This window comes from Bubalus bubalis, chromosome 12 (genome assembly GCF_019923935.1).
Source record: "Bubalus bubalis isolate 160015118507 breed Murrah chromosome 12, NDDB_SH_1, whole genome shotgun sequence".
NCBI lineage: Eukaryota > Metazoa > Chordata > Mammalia > Artiodactyla > Bovidae > Bubalus > Bubalus bubalis.
Genome location: NC_059168.1, coordinates 72748149 through 72768258, shown reverse-complemented (window position 1 = coordinate 72768258; position 20110 = coordinate 72748149). Strand labels below are relative to the sequence as shown.

The window sequence follows — 20110 nt, the reverse complement described above, 5'->3', positions numbered from 1 at the left end:
ACAGCTAAACATGGTTGAGTCCTGAGACCCCTCAGCAGGGGACTGACCTCCATACCATATTAATACCACACAGACACTTGAGAGAAGAAACTTGACATTTCTTTTCTCTCCCCTGAGTTCTTAAGAAAGGATGATAATGTGTTTCTTTCATTTAAGAGATATCTGGAAAGTTGGTATGAGCAGTAAACAGTTTAATATAGTGAACCCAGTTGGGAATCAAAATTGGTTCTTTGTGACTGTCCTGCTTTTTATTCCTAAAATCATGGATGATGTAGAAGTCAGGAATTTGGAGAGTAATTTTAAAAAGTCAGAAACATCAGTTTGAGCTTGCTTACATCTGAAATGATTAACAATCAGTGCGGTTTATGAACTATTATTAGCTTGTACTCAGTCCATACTTCATGGAGTTCCGTGGTTAACTAAAATATGTTTTATAAGTGTAAAGTTTATTTTTCAAGTGGGTAAAGACAGGCAATCATTTGATAGTTAGAGACTTCTTCCTTATATTGATCAGAAGACAAAGCAAGTATACTAGATGGGACGCTAGCCTCAGTCTGGTTAATAAGTTGGTCAGAGCTCTGCATTTAGTGCAAAGAGATGTGTCAATTTATCAGTTTTCTTATCAGTTTACAGAAGAGATTTAAAATACAGTACCTGTACAAGGAAGTGGTTCCATAGTTTTCCTTTTGCTGGAGCCAATTTCCTTTTGAAATTAAGAGGAGACTCACATTTCTAGTGTCCTTCTCAAAAATGGGCACTTAATAGCATATTTTAGAAGTAGTTTAGAGTCTTGTCCTGCTTCTAGCCTAACCAATAATTGCCACTGGCCTGGTATACGGTAGCACTCTTGTAACTGTTTTGCACTTTTGCCTTTGTGTTCCTTTAAAAATATAATCAGGACATGCATCGGGTTTATGATAAAATAAATCTCACTGTGGACCTTTTGGGTGTTGTCTGCCCACGTCTCCAGTGTTATTTCATACCACTCTTCCTTGTTCATTCACTGAGCTGTGGAGTGGCTTTCCTCCACTTTGTGGTCTTCCCACATTTTGTTCTCTGCTTTAGAAGGTGTCTTGGCATGTACCCTCCCTCTTTCCCAATTTTTACCTAAAAACTGCATGCACATACACACATACACACGTGCATACTGTGACACATATATTCTTTATTTTCTCTCTTATTTTTAAGGTATAAATTGTATACAAATGCACAGATCTTAAGTATATAATTTAATGAATTTTTGCATTTATGCATACCCATGTAACCGTCACCCAGGTCATGAAACAGAATTATTTCTAGCACCTCAGAGGGCCCCCATTTAGTCCCTCTCATCAGACTGTTATTATCTCTTTTTGCCATAAATTAATTTTGTCTGATTTTGAAATTCATATAAATGGAATCTTCAACACTATCTTCTCTTTAGTAGTCTCACTTTTGTTTGACTCACTGTCCTATCTTGTACATTCTTTACCTGTCTTATCTTCTAGGACTCAGCTTTAGTGTCCCCTCCTCAGAGAAGCTTTTTCTGAGCACCTTAGACACATTCCTGGTCCTCTGGGACAGCACCCCATTTATTGCTTTTCATGGTATTGATCACAGCTGTGATTATGACTTGTTTTCCTGCTTAGCGTCTTTCTCACCCAAGACTGTGGGCTTGGTGAACACAGGACACATTTTGGGCTTGTTCACCACACTCTTTCTGGCGGCCTAGCACAGTGCCTGGCACAGTCACAGGTACTCAGTCACACATATTTGTTGACTTAATAAATGAATGAAGAATGAACCCTGCTTTATTTCCAGACTTGTACTGAAGTAAAAAGAAAAAAAGCCTTGCAACTTTCTAATATTTGACAAAATATTATCTAAGGTAATTCTGGATTTCATTAAGACTTCTTTGTGGGCAAGGTTGACTAATTGCCATTGGTGACGGTACAGAATTCTATACCCAATAAAAATGACTAAATGTGTGAATAGCAATCTTGAGGAGACTGTTTAGAAATTCAACCTTGATCCACATTTTTATAGAGACTTAGATGAAGTCATTGCTAATATGACAGTTTTGTTTGTTGTTTGGTTGCTAGGTCACATCTGACTCTTTTCTCACCCCATGGACTAGCCTGGCCCTCTGTCCCTGGGATTTTCTAGGCAAGAACACTGGAGTGGGTTGCCATTTCCTTCTCCAGGGGTTGAACCCACCCAGGAATTGAACCCGTGTCTCCTGCTTGGTAGGCAGATTCTTTACTACTGAGCCACCTGGGAAGCCCAGCTTTACATGCTAAGAATTTGGGGGTGCATAGTTAGTATGTGGATTACTGAGTCTTACCCCCAAGGAGATCAGAAAGATGAGTGATCTCTAGCAGGATGAAGTGTTTAAATGGTGAATGTAGGGTCTTACACTTAGAATCCAATAATTAGCTTCATATGAATATAGAGAAAGGTGGCTTTGCAGTCTGTATAAGAAAGGTCAGAGGAGTTCAGGTGACTGAAATTGTGTCTAAGTCTTTAGAATGACTTTGTTTCCATGGGAAATTAATACAGTGTTGAGCACCTGTTTGAGAAATAAGTTATTGAGGAAGAAGGGCTAATAGTTCTTGTTCTTTGTACTCATGCACCACTTGAAATGTTCCTTTTGCTCTGAATCACACTTTTGTGTTGGTTTAACAACAAAATGGATTGAATGGAGCACTGGTTGTCAGACTAAAGCCCCCAGACACCCTGTTTTGGGGATAAAGTTTTAGCACAACATGCCCATTTGTTTTCTTATTTTCTGTGATTTCCTTCTGCTTCAGTGGCAGTGTTGGGTATTTATTACAGAGACCATATGGCCTGCAAAGCCTAAAATATTTAGACTTTCTGGCATTTTCCAGAATAAGTTTTCCAACTTCTGTCTAGAGAGCTTGACTATGATGATGAAGGGGAATGAAACTGTGACCAGAGAGGAGCAGCACAATGAATGTGAGATTTTTTAACCAGGTGAAGAGAAGATTTAGTGCGACAAGGAGAACCATCTTCAAATATGGAAAGCATTATTGTTTGGAAGAAAAATCAGAACCTTATCTGTTTAGCTGTGTAAGGGAAATTGAAAACATGATAGGAAGTATGGAGCGAGGGGAGGATTTTGTTATCGTGTAGAAAAATTGTTTTAACATTGGATTGGGGTCTTTTTAGAAGTAATGAGTGTTTTGGTAACCAGAAGCATTTAAAAAGAGGCCTGGAACTTCCCTAGTAGTCCAGTGGTTGGCACTCCGCAGCAAGGGGGTATGAGTTCTGTCCCTGGTGGGGGAACTAAGATCACACATGCTATGAGGCATGGCCAGAAATTAAAAAATGTAAAGAGGCCCGATGACTTTCACCTCTCACGTAGGTGAGAGTCAGGCACATGAGAACTACACGCCTCCTGAACTGTTGGATTTCTGAGATTTTGCCTTGGAATGATTCTCAAACTCAGGCTGTGGTTTGCAAGCATTTCTCCAGGGCACTGGCTTCGTCTGGCCTAACATTGTTTTGTGCTGTGCTGTGCTTAGTTGATCAGTTGTGTCCAACTCTTGACCCCATGGACTGTAGTCCACCAGGCTCCTCTGTCCATGGGGATTCTCCAGGTAAGAATATTGGAGTGGGTTGCCATGCCCTCTTCCAGGGGATCTTCCAAGCTAGGGATTAAACCCAGGTCTCCCACACTGCAGGTGGATTATTCACTGTCTGAGCCACCAGGGAAGCCCAACAGATTGTACTGGGTTGGCCAAAAACTTTGGGACCAAGGAAAAACCCGAACGAACTTTTTGGCCAACCCAATAGATCAAGCAAGTTCTGCAGGCCTTAACAGGGGTTATTACCTGATTCAGATATTCTGGTGTCTACCAAAACATCATTCCAATAGAAAATAAAAATATATTTGACAGGCATTAACTGAATCTAGTTTGGCACCTTTAAAAGTTTACATTTTGCGTGTTGTTTCAGGCATATGAAAGGTTTGACTCATTCTTCTTTCCTCCTATTGATTCACAAGACAGTTTTGAGTTTCTTTGTTTATACCAGGTGATATGTGACCTTGAAAAAATACTCAAATGTGTAAGGCTAAACCGCAGAGCACTCTTTAGGTTTATTGTTGGCTACCTTTTGTAATCTCATATTAAATTTTCTCGCTATACTTGAGCTTACCAGCTGTTATTAAATGTAAAAAATCCAGTTAGGCAGACACCGTTTTGTATTGAGTTTTGTAATCTTTTCATACTTCTACTGTTCCCCTGAAATAGAGATTTAGAGGTAAAACTCCAAATTTATAGAGGAGCTTTTCTAATCAAAATACCATGAGTAAATGACCTTTTAGATCCAAGTTCGAATTATGGAAAGCTGCTGAATGAGATGCATTCAGCAAACATTTGAATTAAGCATTGTACTCTGTACATTGTATTAACTATTTGTGTGATGTCTTGAACTGTGTTCTTCTAATTTGGACTTTATTCAACTTTTGTACTTTGCAGCAGGTGGTAGACTTGAAATGTCTGGTTTTCCCGCTTATGTGACCTGCTGACTACATCATGTGGGTCTGGGTTTGGACCTTGGTGAAACGGAGGAGGCCAGGGCCCTCCCGCTTTGTCTTCGGCAGCTTTCGGTGTTCATGTTGGTTTTATGTCCTCAGTCTGAAAACTTAAATTCAGGTGGTCCTCTCAGTTACAGTCATGTTCATTTTGCAGAGGTTCAGATGTCATGGTATCTGTTATGTGGAAAAGCTTTGTAGACTGTAGAGAACTGTGCAAGTAGAAGTTGATTTTAGCACAAACCGTAATATTCATGTAAGGGGGGCTTCTTCTGAGAGTCTGGGTGCAGCTGCAGAGCTTCTCGCTCTGAACAGAGTTCTTCTTCATCATTTTCTTCTAAGTTATCCCATTTTGTCCAAATGAGTTGGAGAAGTGGAGGCACTCAGACATGGGTTCTGTTGAATAAACATTTGACTTCCTAGCTGACTCTTTGTGAGCAGTATTTTAAATGATTTCTATTTATTTACTTTTTGCTCCATCTCACTTTTGAATCTTGAAACACTGATGGGAAACATTTCCTGCATATCTATAAAACGTTCAGGAGGGGAGCGGGATTCGGGGGCGCTAAAGTTGCAGGGGCAGGGCGGGAAGGAAGATCCGGAGTGGGGCAAAAAAAAAATTCAGGAAGAAATTTTGATCTTTAATGATCTTTTTTTTTAAATCAGATGAAGTGCTTACTACTTATTTTATAGTCATACTGAACATAAGTATAAAACACAGTTGAAACTTTTTTCAAGCATTTGACTAGTATGCCATCTTTTATATGTCAGCTTGTTAAATTAGGTAATATTCCCAGTTCCTGAGGATGAGAATTGTTCCTTACCAATTTTGTATCCCTTCTTCTTTGAATGTAGTGAGTGCTTCCTACATGCCAGGCACTCCAGTATGTCTATCTCTGATGAATAAGTCATCAACATGACTCTTTTTTTTTTTTTTTTTTCAAACATGACTCTTTAAGTATTACGTAATTAAATAGGGAAACAGTGGAAACAGTGTCAGACTTTTTTTGGGGGGTGCTCCAAAATCACTGCAGATGGTGATTGCATCCATGAAATTAAAAGACGCTTACTCCTTGGAAGGAGTTATGACCAACCTAGATAGCATATTGAAAAGCAGAGACATTACTTTGCCAACAAAGGTCCGTCTAGTCAAGGCTATGGTTTTTCCCGTGGTCATGTATGGATGTGAGAGTTGGACTGTGAAGAAGGCTGAGTGCCGAAGACTTGATGCTTTTGAACTGTGGTGTTGGAGAAGACTCTTGAGTCCCTTGGACTGCAAGGAGATCCAACCAGTCTATTCCAAAGGAGATCAGCCCTGGGTGTTCTTTGGAAGGAATGATGCTAAAGCTGAAACTCCAGTACTTTGGCCACCTGATGTGAAGAGTTGACTCATTGGAAAAGACTCTGATGGTGGGAGGGATTGGGGGCAGGAGGAGAAGGGGACGACAGAGGATGAGATGGCTGGATGGCATCACTGACTCAATGGACGTGAGTCTGAGTGAACTCCGGGAGTTGGTGATGGACAGGGAGGCCTGGCGTGCTGCGATTCATGGGGTCGCAAAGAGTTGGACACAACTGAGCGACTGAACTGAACTGATACAGATATTTTGTTAGAATTTTTCAAAGTTTTACTAAATAGCTTAACAGTTGGGGCATACCTTTGAATATAATGTAACCTGTTCTTTTCTTCCTTTGTTTATTTAAGGAATCCATTTTCCTGCTGTGAAGGGATCTGTCATTCTTTTGGTGCTCAAAACACTCTTAACGACACATAATGCTTATACATACAGCACTTCCTGTGGGCTAGGTACTCTTCTTAGTGCTTCATGTATGGTATTAGTTTATCTAATCCTTATGGCAATCATTTGAGGTAAAACTTTGATCCTAATTTTATAGGTGAAAAAACTAAGAGGATTTAAGTAACTTGCCCAAGATTGTACCACTAGTTAGTGCATTAGTAATGGTGTAAAGGGTGAAGCAGCAAGATTGTCATTAGTTGAGAGTGATGAAGGAGGTTGCCTGAGTGGCCTGTTTGTGAGTGCACAGGATGCTTATTATCCTGCATAGTAGGTGAGCACTTGAAAGCAATATAAAAGTTTCTGCTGCCACATTGTAATATTATAAAAGCTGATTTGAGTAAAAAGAAATCTGGCTGTACTTGGCCATCTTTACCCCATTCATGCTTTTCTAGTTCTGTTATTTAGATAAGGACATCATATAAGTAGATATATTCTTTAGGTTATTTTTGTACTATTATTTTCATTTGAGAAATATTGCTCCGCGTGCTGTTATGCAAGGATTAACTGAATATTTTCTTTCATTTCTTAACAGTACAGTGCTGTGGATACCAATCCACTCTCTCTGTATGTCATGCACCCATTTTGGAACACTGTAGTAAAGGTAAGATGATTAATAAGCATTTGGGTTTTAGTAAAGTTTAAATATTTTAAACTGTTTTATGGAGTATTGCAGATGTAACAATAAGACACTTAGAGAAACTGCCTCTCCCATCCTCCCTTCCCTTAGTCACATACCTTTTGATTTATCTTATCACTGAAGTATAAGTTTATACTCTAGATCTATTATATTTATAAAATGCTTCTAAAATATAATGTTATGATTATAAAAGTTTGTTGATTATAGAATTATTTAAAACATAGAAAATAAAAATGCTTATTTCTATTAACTGGAGATTATGATTTGCAATTTAATGTATATAACTCCTACATATAATCCAAATTTATGGCTTTTATTATGACAGATTTGTATGTTGTGGTATGTAATGGACAGAAATTTCACTACTTTAATTATTTTGTAATTATCTTGAAAAAAATAGGTATTTCCTACTTGGCTGGCTCCAAATCTGATAACCTTCTCTGGCTTTCTGCTGGTTGTGTTCAATTTTCTACTTTTGGCATACTTTGATCCTGACTTTTATGCTTCAGGTATGATTATTGCTTTAATATAAAATCTTAAATAGAAAATAAGATATGGCTATTTTCTGATTCTGTTAAGATGCTTGCAATTCTGAAAAGTTTTGAATATTACCGGTTCAGTTCAGTTGCTCAGTCATGTCTAACTCTTTGCAACCCCATGGACTGCAGCACACCATGCTTCCCTGTCCATTACCAACTCCCAGAGCTTGTTCAAACTCATTTGTTCATCAAGTCAGTGAGGGTATATAAAATGTTAGAATTGGGTGTAAAAGCTAAGTTGTGCTTTCACAATCTGTTATGTATGCTTCTAAGAAGTTCTAGAAACCAACTTGACTTCTAGAATTTGGATATGCTATCTAAAAAGCAGTGAGGTTTTTGTATATAAAGAGTAATTGGATTTATAAAAAGATGGAAAATTAGGACTGTGACGTTTTGCCTCAAAAGAATATAAGCATGGCCCAACAAACCTACCAGAAATATCCCTTCCCTCTTTCTAGTTATCGAATAAAAGTCCCCCTTTTATAGAGGGAACATGATCTCTCTTGCCCTCTGCACAGCATTTGTACTTGCCTTTAATAACTCCCAGTTTCCTCTGAAAATGGTTGAAAAGTGAAGTGAAAATGTTCATCTCTCAGTCATGTCTGACTGTGACCCCATGGACTTTAGCCTGCTGGGTTCCTCTGTCCATGGAATTTTCCAGGCAAGAATACTGGAGTGGGTAGCCATTCCCTTCTCCAGGGAATCTTCCCAACCCAGGGATCAAACCCTGGTCTCCTGCATTACAGGCAGATTCTTTACCACTGAGCCACCAGGGAAGCCCCCTGAAAATGGTTGTTAGACCTTAAATATTTATTGACAGAAGTCTGCGCCCTTACTGAGGAGAGGAAAAATGTTCCTTTGGAGGCAGTTTCAGCCTTTTCCCAGTGTCTTCTTTCAGACCTGTTGGTCTTTTCTTCCTTCCACACCCAGCTTCTGCCCTGGCCAGAGAGAATCTGGAGTGTATTTGGGGTTGGGGCGGGGGGAGGGCATATGTGGGAGACAGTGTTTTTTTTAATTGCTCAACAGGTGGATGAAGTTGAGAAGAATAGAAAGATGGAGGTAGATGAGTGTTTTTTGCATTCTAAGTTAGAGGATATATTTTCCAATAAGAATACTTACAAATGATATAGTTAGGAGTTTAATACTGTATTTCATCTGTGTTATGGGTTCAGCAGACTTTTGTGCACTGACCTAGAGAAACTAACAATCTCTCAAAACTTTGTGTTTGTAGGAGAATTTAGAGTTTTAAACATTTAATGACTTTTGATATTATAAGAATTCTGAATATTGAAACTCTACCTATGCCTGACTTGATAAACTGAAAATTTTAACCATTGCTCCTCTATGTGCAATAAAATGGTAATTGAATATCATAAAGTACCATGTGAAAGATTAAATTTCATGAAGCACGATTTTGATATTAAGTGGGTTTTTAAAAAAAAAAATTGTATTTCAATCCTCAGAACAGCCTCAAAATCTTTGTGACTAGAAATAGTATTTCCTTTGACTAAATAAAATTATTTACTTAGCTCTAAAATATGTAACTATATATATATATTTCCCCAAGTCATACAACTTGAAGGACCAGATGAACTATCTAGTCCTAGTATTTTTAGGAAGTGGAAATCAGGAAAGGTTAGATAATATATTCAAGGCTACACTGTTGGTTGATTATAGAGCCAGGACTAGAACCCAGACCTCCTGAAGCTCACTTGTTCTATCTTAGGGGGAAAAAGTGAGGTCCAGACATTTCAGAATGATCCTGATGACTAAATCATCCAGTTGAGGTGATTTATCTATACCCAAATCCGAAGGTCTTTTGTTCAGCTAATAATTTAGTGAGAGAGTATAGGTTGAGGCTTTTTACATGTTTGTAGTATAATCATAAACAACAAGGATTGGATTAAACACAAGCATTTTTTAAATTCCAAAAACATTTTTCATTCTAGGCACATAAGTAATTTTCAAGTAAAGAAGAACATTCAGTCTTCAGTTACGATTAAAGCTCAAAATAAATGCTTATTGTTTATGAGGGTTGGGCAGTTACTTCTTGGGTTTTGTCAGAGTTTGCTGATATAGTCTAATATTTACCTAGTTATGCATTTAAGATACACTATAAAGTATTTCAGCTTCTATTTAATAAAGAGAAACATTTCTTTTTTGACAGTATAGGCTATGGTTCCAACAATTGTACTTAGACTGCATTAAAACTGGTGTTGCTTTCCTTTCAGCACCGGGTCACAAGCATGTACCCGACTGGGTCTGGATTGTAGTGGGCATCCTCAACTTCATGGCCTACACTCTAGGTAAGAAATTGGCAAATATTCATTTTAGTCAATGGCTGGCAAAACTGTCAACAAGGTTAGCTACCCAGTAAATTAACGTTTTCTCCTATGTTTAATTCATTTTAACTAGGGTTTATTAATATCCTGTTTAACTTGATAAATATATTCTTGAGTTTCTCTGTGAAGAATATTGTCATTTGCTAGGAATTTGGAGAATAGGATAGGCGTTGGTAGACTGCCACTTGTGGGCCAAATCTGGCCCATTGTCTGTTTCTGTAAGTGGTGGTTTACTGCTCATTCCTCTGCATGTCTGTGGTTGCTTTCCTATGGCAGAGGCATAGTTGAGTAGTTGCAACAGAGACCATTTGGCCCACAGTGTCTAAACTATGTACTCTTTGACCCTTTACAAAAAATATTTCCCAACTCTGGAATAAGACATCATTTTTGCCATGAGTTTGGGAAGCAGTACTGACATGTCAAATAGTTGCAGAATACTGAGAAAGGTGCTATAATAGAGTACAGCAGGGGAACAAACACAGAAGTGATTAGTTTTTGTTTGGTGGAAGCAGTGGTCAGGGAAGTCCACTGGGTCAGGCCACAGCATCTAGTCTGCCAAGAGTACGTTTAGTTGGGATCATCGGCGTGGCTTGTCCTGCATTCTTCAGGTCTCCTTCCCTGCTTTATTTTTCTCCATTGTGCCTAAAACCATATGACCCACTTGTATGTTGTCTGTCTACTCTAAAATGTAAGTTCCTTGGGAATTGCCTGGTGGTCCAGTGGTTAGGACTCTGCGCTTTTTACAGGGTGGGAATTGCACTCCTGGTTGGGGAACTAAGATTCTACAAGTTGTGTGGTGTACCCCCTCCTCCTTTTGTGTGTGTGTGTGTGTGTGTGTGTGTGTGTGTATAATATAAGTTCCTTGAGGGTGAGTGCTTTATTTAGTTCATTGGGTGCCCAGTGTTAAGAACAGTACCTGCTACATGGGAGGCACTCAGTATATGGTTTTTTTTTTTTTTTTTTAAGACATATTTTATGTTATTTATTGAATAAAATGATTTTGATAGTCTAAGAAATATTAGCAAGAGTTAAAATGATCTTTTTTTTCCTTTATAGTAAATATCATAGTATTTTGAATAAAACTTTAGAATACTCACTCCAAGCCACTAGCAGCAAAGCACTTCAAATGAATAGTTATAACTTCAGGCATTTTGTCAAACAAAAGACTTCGTTCTCCTTCAGTATAATGATGGCAGTTTTCACAGAAATATTTATCTTCTCCTACAATCCTTTCCACTGAAGCAAACTGTGAAATTGCCCATCTCAGGGTCTTCATTTCTGCTTTTGGCTCTGGAGAAATTTCAGAATTCTCCTCTACTTTGGAAAGCTCATCTTCTTGCACTGGTACACTGATGTCTTGAAAATCTTCTCTTCTTTCTGTTAAACTTTCACATTCTAAGCAACGAGTCCATAATACCAGCTGACCTTGAAATAATTTCTCCACTAGCTCAAAACCAATTTGCTCTGCACCTTTGTTTATGGGCTTAACTTCATTAACATTAATGGGCATATCATTATTCCCTGGAGACTCAAGTTCACAATCATTAGTCGTATTATCATTTTCATACTTCCCCAAGTCCTCTTCAAGATCATATTCATTTTCTTTACAGTGTCCTTTGGATCCTTGGTTTGTTGCTATTTTACCCATACTACAGAACTTGGAAAGAATGCTGGGTTGCTTAGCTGCAGACTTTAACCAATTTATTTTAACTTTTGATTTCCTTTGGGAGGGTCTTGTACTCTCATTTTCAGAAATGTGCTTGGGGATTATTTTAGGAGAAATCTCTAATGTATCTCCTGCAGCTTTTCTTTTTGATCTGGTTTGTCTCTGGTTTTCTTCCGAAGACTGGTGTTCCTTGGAGATTTTAACTTTTTTTTTCATGTTACCAAATTCAGCATCACTTTTTCTTTTCCCATTTCCTTTTGGGAGTTTTTCTTTATAGTCTTCAGAATGCCTCATATTGTCCATCTCCATGCTGTTATTATCACTCATTTCCTCTTTCTGATATTCTTCTACCTTAGTAGATAAGTCTTCCACGTTTTTTACTTCTTCTTTTTTTAGGAGTTGGCATGTTTCTTGAATGTTTCCCAAAATACACTGTAATACTTCCTGTGCATCATGCTGTAGATATCCTTCATACATAGGGTTGAGTTCCCTGAGTGTGTTAAGTAGTCGCCTTGGCTGAGTAGCAAGTTCATCAGTGTACTTTTCTGGATTTAATAGAAAACTAGCCTGAAGCTGTTCAACTGAAATGATCAAGGACTGTAAGCTGCATATTAGTTCATAACTTGCCAAAGAATCTTCTTTGCAGTTTCCCTTATCTTTTTGATTGGCTTCATCTTTTAGGGCTTCTTTCTTCCTTGAAATAATATTAAATAAGTGCTTCACTCCAGATTTAAAACCAGGACAAAAATATAATACCTGAAGTATACTATTAAGATAACAAGTATTGCCGAGATTATTCAGTCCCACAAATGGTAGCAAGTTTTCTCTCTTCTCACAGTTTATAGGCGAGGACTGTGCCGCAGGAACAACTTGATCAATTTCAGACCCTTTATATTCAGAAGTCTTTTCTTCATTTTCTTGAGTATCTGTGAAATCCAAGGCTGTCTTGGTTTCCTTTTTTTGAAAAAACTTCAAGGAAAGTCTGTTTTTTTTTGATGGACTACCTCTTGAAAGCCCATTACTTTCACTAGGTATAACACCAGGCATTTTCTCCTCAAATTCCAAGCAGTTGACAGGAATTAACTTATACAGGGATCTTGTAATCACCAATCATATCTGATCATGGCCCAGAGCGAGGTCCGCGGCGGTGACGCCGGCGAGTCCAACCCGCTAAGTGCGGGTGCGACAGGTGAGCCCCTTCTCCGGGCCCCCGATCCTCAGAAAAGCTGACCCGATCGCCCTCCCCGGGGGAAGTGACCATTCGCGCTCAAGAGCGGGAACCCGGGCTGCAGCTCGGTCCTGCCTGGCGCGGGAACCAACTACATCCCCGGAGCGGCGCCCTCCCGCGCCCGCCCCCGCCCCGGGACGGCAAGGAGCGCCAGAAGCGGCTCCGCTAGCCGGGCGCCACAACCGCTAGGGTCTTCCTCACTAGTATATGGTTTTTAAATGAACGTGAAGTAGCAGACCCTGACTTAAAGTTGCTTAGGTCTCTTCAGATAAAGATGACTTGTATTCGTAACACCAGGATAATTTGGTACAGGGATTAAATCCTGGCGTGGTGAGTGGCCAGAGCTGTTAAGAGTGGGGAAGGAAGAAAATGAAATTAAGAATTAGACAAAAGACTAGTTTTTTTCTTTTTAAAACTCTATAGACAGAGGCTTTGTGCATTCATTATTAAAGATAAGCTGGTTTTTGAATTTTGCTCTAGGGAATTCTCAGGCTGTCCAGTGGGTAGGACTCCACGCTTTCATGGCTGAGGGCCCAGGTTTGATCTCTAGTCAGGGAACTGAGGTCCCACAGGCTGCGTGGCACAGTCAAAAAAAATTTTTTTTTCTTGCTATAGAATTTGGTTACTAAGGACTGCACGGGAGGAATAGGGACAAGGAGAGGGTGGCCTGAAGGCTCTGGCTTTTCATAGCATGTCTCAAGAGTCTTTTGAAGTACTGTGTTCTCTACCTGTTTTAGGTTGCCACAATTCTGGCAAAAATCCTGACCTAACATGAACTGTTGGTTGCAAAGCTTACCTTGAACTAACAGTTTATAATCTTCATTTATTCCACCAGTGTGGCTGTTCTTATGTTTTGCTGCAGAAATATTAATGTGTTGGGTCACAGGGCACTGCTCCAGATTTTTCTCGTGGGTTTTTCATAATACATGGGATGGGAGCTGAATTGCCTTTTTTATGAAAACACATTATGAAACACATTATGAGACAAATGACACATTATGAGACCCCAGATGTATGGAACCAGAATGGGTTCAATGAGAAGACATAGAAAAACCTAATCATTACATAGTTCATGGATTCAGTACTTGTAACTGCACAGAAATGGCACTGAGAATAGGAAATTAAGGCAGCAAATAATGAGAAAAGACTTTTAGGAAATATTTTAGCTACTTGGGGGCAAAAAAGCTCCCAAACCTATATAACAGAGAGATCAGTGTGCAGGCAGGAGTTTGAGATTCATCCTTTCATATAGGCCCTCAACAATATTTTTAAAGGCTGTCTTTGCCACAATCTGAGCTAGTCACTGGGGATAATACTGTGATGAGCTAGATAAACACAGTAATGATAAGGAATTTTAAATTCCTTTACTCTGAATCTTTGCAATTAGTCTAATTCTTTACTTCTTTTAATTTTGAGTATTTATTTATTTATTTGACTGCAGTATGTAAATTTGGGTCTTAGCTGCGGCATGCAGGATCTTTGATCTTTGTTGAGGCGTGCAGAACCTTAGTTGCGGCATGTGGGATCTAGTTCCTGGGAATGAACCTGGGCCACCTGTGTTGGGAGTGTGGGGTCTTAGCCGCTGGACCACCCGGAAAGTCCCCACAATTAGTCTAATTCTGATGCATTTAATTAACAAAACTGTTTCTTTGGAGGAAGAATTTTTATAATTCAGTCTCTTGCCTTCCTTTTTGGCTGGGTTGTATGTTCTCTCTCTCTCTTCCCCTCTTCCTTTATCCCTTTCTCTTCCTCTACTGTTCGTTCCCCCATACCCCCAGGCTTCTCTGTTTCTGCCTCTAAATGAAGGTGTTCCAACATGCTTTCTCTTTCTCCTTCGTTATTCCCTGGTAATCCTGATTGTTAACACTATTGAGTTGACTCACATGTTAGTATCTAGCCTTTATTTATCTTCTAAGTTGCTAGTAAATTACCCTTAGGTTGAGTTGCTTGACATTACTGTAGATAGCCTGTCAGCACTTCAATTTCAGCATATAAAATTGTACTCGGCATCTTTTCTATCAGTCTTGCTCTTTTTCAGATGTTCTTTTTTCTGGTAACACTACCACTTTCTTAGTTACCCAGATCTTCTTGTCCTTCTGTCTCACTCTGTTTTACTGCATTGTCATTTTTATTTTCTTAGTATCTTGCTCGCCTCCAGGTTTTCATTCCTACCACATTCCGTCTCAACCCATCCTGTCCTTCACGCTGATGTCAGGTCTCTCTTCCTGAAACACTGCATGGCTTTCACTCTTCTTACTCCACTCAGATAATTTTAGTAGCTCCTCAGACTCCCTGATACTTTTAAATGGGCTCAAATCTCCCTTCTAGCCTCTTGATACTGCACTCTTCATGTATCATTTCTGGTTGAATTAAACTACTTGGCATTCTCTGCACACACATGTGCTTTTCCATCTTAGTGTTTTTGCTGAGAACACTCCCTCCTCTTGAAATGACACACTTCTTTATCTCTTATCTACTGAAGTCCAACTCATTCTTTATGTACCCACTCAGATTTCATCTTGTCTGGAAAGCCAGTTTAGTTTATCTTAGCCTGAAGAGAACTTGTCTCTTTTCTATACTCTTCTGTGGTTTGTGATTCATCATATCAGCATATCTGTCATGTTTTGTCTCCTTTCTCAACTGTAAACTCTTTGAGGGTACAAACTTAGTTTATGCTAAGATTTTTATAATCTTCACAGCATCAAGAATAGTTGTTGTTTAGTCACTAAGTCATGTCCGCCTTTTTTGCAATTCCATGAACTGTATCTCACCAGGCTTCTCTGTCCATGGAATTTTTCCAGGTAAGAATACTGGAGTGGGTAGCTGTTTCCTACTCCAGGGGATCTTCCTGACCCAGGGACCAAACCTGTGTCTTCTGCATTGGCAGGTGGATTCTTTACCGCTGAGCCACCATACTACAAGAATACTACATTGTGGAAATTCCCTGGCGGTCTAGTGTTTAGGACTCTTCACTTTCACTACCGAGGGTTGGTGTTCGATTCCTGGTTGGGGAACTAAAACCCCACAAGTTGCACAGTGCAGCACCGCGCCCCCCCCCCCCATAGTGTGTTGTACAGTTTTAGTAAATTTAATTCTTCTAATTACTCAACACCATGTGCAAAGCCTTTTCTGAAAACACTTAAAATTATGGAAGTGGTCCATCTGTAAAGAAGTGACTGTGATATGTAACAGAATGAAACAGATGTTATGACTGAAGTACTGAGTGTTTTTGGATCCTAGAGCAAGGAGTATAAATTATAATAAACAACTACTGAGTATTCTCTGGAGGGTTCAGAATTTGTGGCTAGTGGAACAACTCAGTTACTAGGCAGATTTGGAGGAATTCAGAGTTCAGTGCTCAGAGTTCAGAGTAGAATGTTTCTTCGGATGGAAACACCATTCAGTGTGACTTAACATTTTGATTTTTGGATTAAACTTTGAGAGATTACAGATTTTATTTCTGAAATCTTTGCATTGTAGGAATTAAAGGTTGGATTTTTATAGTATTGTCTTATGTTTATACTTTAGTTAATTAACATTTCTATGGTATGCTGATATGTTTTGTTGCATTTCTCTCCATTTTATTAAAGATGACTTTCTCCATTCTGGTGCAGACGTTGACCTTTCCCCATGTAATGTGTTTCGGTTGCAGATGGTGTGGACGGAAAGCAAGCCCGCAGAACCAATTCCAGCACCCCGCTGGGGGAGCTTTTTGACCATGGCCTGGATAGTTGGTCATGTGTTTACTTTGTTGTCACTGTGTATTCCATTTTTGGACGAGGATCATCTGGTGTCAGTGTTTTTGTTCTTTATCTCCTGCTATGGGTAGTTTTGTTTTCTTTCATCCTGTCTCACTGGGAAAAGTATAACACAGGGATTCTTTTCCTGCCATGGGGATATGACATTAGCCAGGTGGTAAGTATGTGTTCTTAAATTTTCAACATTGCCATACATTTTTGGGAGAGTTTGTCATTGCTTCTTTATTGACCTTATGCTTTTTTGGTTAGAGCTGCTGAGTGCTTTAAATTTTTTCCCCTTTTTATTTTATATATATTTTTACTTATTTATGGAAAATTTCAAATATGTACAAAAGTTTATGTATATGAAACCCTTGTGTACCTGTTACTTAGCTTCAGCAGTTAACACATGACCAGTCTCATTTCATATATATTCTTCCTTACCTTACCACCTCCCAATTATTTTAAAGGAAAATCTTGACATATGATAAATAGGCTACTGTATATCTCTTAAGTAGTAAGATTTCTTTTAAAAAAATATAAACACAGTGCCATTATTACACTAAAAAATGAACAGTTTCTTAACAAACCTTCATTTAAACTGTTGATTTTATGAAGAAAGTTATGCACATATAATTGTTGGCTTTTTGTCTTCATGGCCGGCTTTTCAGTGAGTTAAGAGTTTTCTCTTACTACCAAGGCTTGCTATTAACTCTCCCTGCCTTAAAATCCCAGCTTTTTGTGTCGCCATTTTGCCCATCTGATCTGAAGCTCCAGTAAAGAATCAGAAGTTGGAGTGTGTTTGAAGAGGGTGATTGGGTGGGCAGATTGGATCATCCTGTGGCTAAACCAATTTATGAGGTGCCTTAGGAGGCTAGTCACTTGCATTGTCTAGAAGTTAGTTATTAAAGAAAAAACAACCAAATTTAAAGGCAAGAAGACTTGCCACAGTATCAAATTTAGGCATATGTTTTGCTGTTACTAAAACTGTTTCCTAGACTTATGCTGCATAAAGCGTTGTTGATTGCCTGATCTTTCCAGCTGTTAATGCTTTGTATTCTTTTGTCTGCATTTTCCTTCCAGACTATTTCTTTTGTCTACATAGTGACTGCGGTTGTGGGAGTTGAGGCCTGGTATGAACCTTTCCTGTTTAATTTCTTATATAGAGACCTATTCACTGCAATGATCTTTGGTAAGAAGCTCCATGTTGAAGCCTGTTTTAACATCACTTTGTTTTCAAAGCCAGTGTTTGGTTGTAACAAGCAACAATACTCTTTCCCCTCCAGCAAGTAGAACAACCCTATAACCTATAGGGTTTCAACCAAACCATTAAGGAAAATAAGGTTTCTTTGTTTTGCTTTTGTTCAGCACCAAGCTGCATTTAATCAGAAGGAAATACCAAAATACATCACACAAACCTTGTAAAATAACTATGCAAATTAATTTAGATATTGGAGGATCTTCATTTAGGTGGACATTCAGTATTGATTCCCACTGCATATCTCGAAATCAAAGATAATTAGTTTGAGGAAATAGAATGACAAAGCACAGTGTTTATAATGCATCCACTCCAAAAATTTAGCCTCTTTCCTCTCAGGTACACTCTTTCTTAAGCCTCTGAATGCATAGTAAAGGTTTTGATCATGGTAATGCTTCTTTTTTGATTTTAGACAGAGTGGATATCTACAGGATAATTGAGTCAGGGAGAAAATTTTTATGGAAAGGGGCAAAGAGGAAGAGGAATCTGGGTTGTTATTTGGGACACCAGGAGTGGCACTGAGAACTTTGTAGGGTTAAAACAACAAAAACACTTACTGGCTGTTCCTCTGTTCTCTTATCTAAAAAATAATCCTTCCCCTTCTCTCAGTGAACCTTGGTTGCAGAGTGGGGATTGAAGGCTTAGAAACAGCCGAGAAGATGGTGCATTAGGCACTGGCTTTCAGAAAAGGCTTAGTTTAGGGATTTTCTGTCGCTCTGGACTGCAGATATTTTAGGAACCCTGCTGTAATCTACCAAATGTTCATTTTTGGGTGGCTGTATAACTGTGATTTCTTTACCTTGAAAAGGCTAGCTATTTTTCATCTGCTACCATGAGTGAATCTTTGATTTATGCAGCTTGTCCTAAGGCAGATTTCTGCATTTTACATTTAAATGTTAATTTAGAGATAAAATGGTATCTTTGATATGTAAGTTCTGGAATGTTAAGTAGATACTTTAATAGGCTACAATTCTCTTTGTATATACATTTTTGGCAACAGTACTTGTTAGGTAATGGTACTACCTATTGTATCATTAGAAGGCACATAGTATCTAATTGTCTCTCTTTTTATGGTATCAACAGTGACCAGAGGGTTGAGGTTTTGTACTTGTGTTCCAAAGTTCTGCCTCAACTCTTCAGCTAATGGTATAACAGATACTGATGATCATTGCTTAGGAATCCATTCTTTCAGTGGATAGGTGAGGGAATAAAGTTTGTTTTTTTGATAAACTACCTCATAAAATTCATACTAATAAATACAAATCAAATTTGATAATATAGATATCTTACTTTGTTGATTTTATATTTGCTTTTCTTTTAAACTCTGACAAAAGTCTTTGCTTTCAGTGACACAAAAAATTCATTTGCTTTATTTCGTAAAACAATAACAGTCTCAGAATGTAGTACCCAAATCAGCAACGATATCATTACCGAAAATCATTTAAGATTTTGATTTTTTTGCAGTTCCATTTGTCCTCATGGTTTATTCCACTGGAGATGCCCAGTTGGGTTATTATAGTCTAAAGTTCCTATTCTGTGGATATGTACATTTAAGTTCGTTTCATTTTACTTTTGATTTTTAGGGATTACTTTTTCCTTTCACATAATTACAAAGTCAGTACTATATATAAAGCAAGGTATATTCAAAGAAGTCTAGTCTCTGTCATATTCTTAGTTTTTAATTTTTTACTTAATCTTTCATTGTTTTTTTGTTACTATAAGTAAGTGTGCGTGTGTAGTTTTATCACCCTCTTTTGTGGATAAATGGTAGCCTACTATACATATTTTATTACCTGTGCTCTTGTTTTCCCTCCACATCATAGTGTATCTTAGAGATCACTGCATAGTGATGTGTAGCCATCTTCCTCAGTTGTTCTTACAAATGCCTGGTACTTCGTTGCGTGATTGTGCAATTGTTTATTCAAACAATGATGGATATTTGGGTTATTTCTAGTTTTTTGCTGATATACAAATTGCTGAAGTAAATCATCTTGTCCATGTACACGTCTTTTTCATATTTTTGCCAGGGTATTTTGGAAGGGATCACTAGAAGTAGACTTGTTAGTAAAGGGCAGAGGTGTGCAGTTTCACTAAATGCTCTGTTCCCTTCCATATGGGTTGTCTGATACTGAATTCCCACCACCCATAAATAAAAGTACCTGTTACTTAGTTTTCCCAATGTAGTATGTTGTCACACTTTTGGATTTATGCCAGTTTGGGATAAGAAATGATATATCTGTCTAGTTTTAATTTGCATTTCTCTTATGGATGAACTTTCCTAGTGTTTGAGAGTCATTTATATCTTTTTCTAATCAATTTTTGCTATAGGATTGTTAATGACTTCCTTTATTTTTAGAAGCACTTTAT

The 20110-nt window shown here is 38.3% G+C and overlaps 2 protein-coding genes across 2 annotated transcripts in view; one reads left to right on the top strand and one right to left on the bottom strand.

The window, feature by feature from the left end:
• The window catches only part of SELENOI (selenoprotein I), a 48069-nt gene that overhangs the window by 11510 nt on the left and 16449 nt on the right, over positions 1-20110 (top strand). Inside the window, exons 2-6 of the mRNA XM_006080850.4 lie at positions 6869-6937; positions 7374-7482; positions 9744-9818; positions 16401-16663; positions 17569-17677. Of these exons, the coding sequence (XP_006080912.2) occupies positions 6869-6937; positions 7374-7482; positions 9744-9818; positions 16401-16663; positions 17569-17677 (625 nt within the window). The remainder of the gene's footprint in view (positions 1-6868; positions 6938-7373; positions 7483-9743; positions 9819-16400; positions 16664-17568; positions 17678-20110) is intronic.
• On the bottom strand, positions 10910-12918 carry LOC112578105 (ubiquitin carboxyl-terminal hydrolase 1-like). The gene has a single exon (XM_044926150.2). The coding sequence runs from the start codon at positions 12565-12567 to the stop codon at positions 10948-10950; it is 1620 nt and encodes a 539-aa protein (XP_044782085.2). The 5' UTR covers positions 12568-12918; the 3' UTR covers positions 10910-10947.

Excerpts from the sequence above, each read along its gene's own strand:
- LOC112578105 (XM_044926150.2), bottom strand. The coding sequence starts at position 12,567 with ATGCCTGGTGTTATACCTAGTGAAAGTAATGGGCTTTCAAGAGGTAGT.